Here is a 2,321-nt window from a genome sequence, read left to right as displayed (position 1 = left end):
GAAGCCAGATCGAAAAGACTTTTTTCAAAGAAAGCCATGAACAACTCTTATCTTCCCCCTGCACCCCTCAATTGGTTGCAATAACATCTCAAGTGTGCCTCAAGGTCACCATGCCCGACATATTTCTCAAACTTGGGCATTTTAAAACCAAGGGAAAGGTTAACATCTGGGAACATACAAAGATTTTTATAGGCAACATTTTTATAACCTCCCACTCCCTATAAATTCCTCATGGCCTGTTCTAAACTCTTTAACTTCCGCGCCATGACTTCTTGTTCCTTTGTTGCAACAGGCTTCTCCATATCAAGTGGAAATGTAGGTGGCTGAGTGTACCCATATGGTTCATTCATCTTCAAAGTGGGCTCTGGGGTATAATACTGATTCTCTAAAATTTTAAACATTGGTTCACTGGCAGACCGAGGAAGTACCATTGTCGAATACACAGCATAGGTGGGAGCTTCAGGCGGTGGCAGAGCCACAAATACAGGTGCTGCTGGTGGCGCCGGCTAAGTAGCGGGCCTTGGTTGGGGCACTACCAGGGGCACACTAGAAGTGCCTGTATAATATTGTCGTGGAGTGAATCCTGGCGCATGCTTGGGTGACTCAATGGAAATAGAGAATTGCGCCTGAGAGAGTGGTAGGTAATTGGGGATATTCCCAAGATCTTTAGGGAGTGGAAGAGGAGCCATGCCACTAGCCCATGCTCGGTTCAGATCTATCAGTTGTTGTCTAAGTATCAATACCTCATTATTATGTTTTGAACTTTCTTCCTTGAGTTCCTGATCTAGGTCAACGAGTGAATTTTCAATCTCCCTACTAGCCATGGTAAGCTTTGCTTTTGATCTAGTGAAGTACGGGTGACTATCCAGAGTGCTACAAACCAACCACTTATCTGAAAGAACATGCTTATCAAAGACAAAACCCGTTAGGATTAGGTCAAGCAACAGGCATAGAAATCATATTGTACACATCCTAGGTTTATGAACATTTCTACCGGCCTTTGAGTTTAATGAGGCCACTTTAACACCATCTCGATTTCATCATTACATTATCACACCTCACTCTTTCTGCCAACCTGTAATATAGTCCTTTTTGATGTTCAATTCTTTCTTTAGTAGAACTCTATCAGTTAATTCTTTTCCCTTTTGTTGTCGTCTTACCTCTCTTAGTTTTGATAGGATTCTTTTAATTCAAATCCTCTTCTTACTGAACTCCTTGATCGACTTGACTTCTTTAAGACTTCTAGTCTGATCTAATTTGGCTTCTGATGTAATCAATATTATCTAAGTTTGTCTTGAACACATAATCATATCATTCAAACTCCTGTGCCAGCTAGACTATTTCACTTGAATGGACCAGCTTCTTCAACGTGTTTCATTCACATGTCTATCATCGAAACTCCTCATGCCCTAACAGTAACATATCCATTCATCATCCTATATGGATCCTTCTCTAAAATCTTTTTTCATCTTTATGGATGATCTAAAGATAGGGAAAACAATAACTCTCTCTCCTTTTCAGCCGTTCTTCTGTGAAATTCTTTCCTAAAGAAGTAGCCGATACCATTCCATTTTCACTAAAGGAACTCCCAAACCTTCTTCACTGCTTCTCCTTTTCTGAATACTCTCCACAAGCAAAAGCCATAAAAGATGTATTGAGATTATGTGAATTAGAAAAACCCATGAAGGGAGAGACAAAGTATTGTGCCACATCCGCGGAGGAAATGCTCAATTTTTTTCAAGGAATTATGGGAGAGAAAACCCAAATCAAAGCTCTGTCCACCATAGCTAATTTCTCAGTGGAGCACTCAATTACTACCGTGCAAAATTATACTATTTTGGATGTTCCACAAGAAGTTGCCGCTCCTAAGATGGTGGCGTGTCATATTGCTCCTTGTGCTTACCCTATTTTCTACTGTCATCACACAGTTGGCGATGAAAGAAAGGTGTTCAAGGTTTCATTAAGGAATGAAGCAAATGGTGATAGAGTGGAAGCCACTTGGATACCTCTGAATGGAATCCATCTCATGTAGCTTTTTAAGTGATCGATGTATTACCAGGAAAATCACCTGTTTGCCACTTCATCCCATCTAGTAATGATCTAGTGTGGGTTCCAAAAGCAATTGTCACTGGAAATGTAGTGATTTGAAGGATCGGAGCAGCTAGCTCCACCATGATCTCAATTACTTATCCATGTACTAATATTTGCTTGTCTCTGCTTTCTATTTTCTAGTAGCCTGTTTGAGTGTGCTCTGGATGGTGTTAAATAAATAAAATATGCTTTGTCCTAAAATTGTGCGCATAATTTTTTTTGTTTTTGGC

At 40.2% G+C, this 2,321-nt stretch overlaps 1 protein-coding gene across 1 annotated transcript; it reads left to right on the top strand.

Moving 5' to 3' along the window:
• Positions 1–264: 264 nt before the first annotated feature.
• On the top strand, positions 265–2,032 carry LOC107853910 (BURP domain protein USPL1-like). The gene is made up of 3 exons (XM_047412941.1): positions 265–315; positions 416–510; positions 1,522–2,032. Exons 1-3 carry the CDS (start codon positions 265–267, stop codon positions 2,030–2,032), a joined length of 657 nt encoding a protein of 218 aa, XP_047268897.1.
• Positions 2,033–2,321: the final 289 nt, after the last annotated feature.

This window comes from Capsicum annuum, chromosome 5 (genome assembly GCF_002878395.1).
Source record: "Capsicum annuum cultivar UCD-10X-F1 chromosome 5, UCD10Xv1.1, whole genome shotgun sequence".
In the NCBI taxonomy this organism is placed as follows: domain Eukaryota; kingdom Viridiplantae; phylum Streptophyta; class Magnoliopsida; order Solanales; family Solanaceae; genus Capsicum; species Capsicum annuum.
Note: the sequence above shows the minus strand (reverse complement) of the source record. Positions and strands in the feature narration are given on the sequence as shown.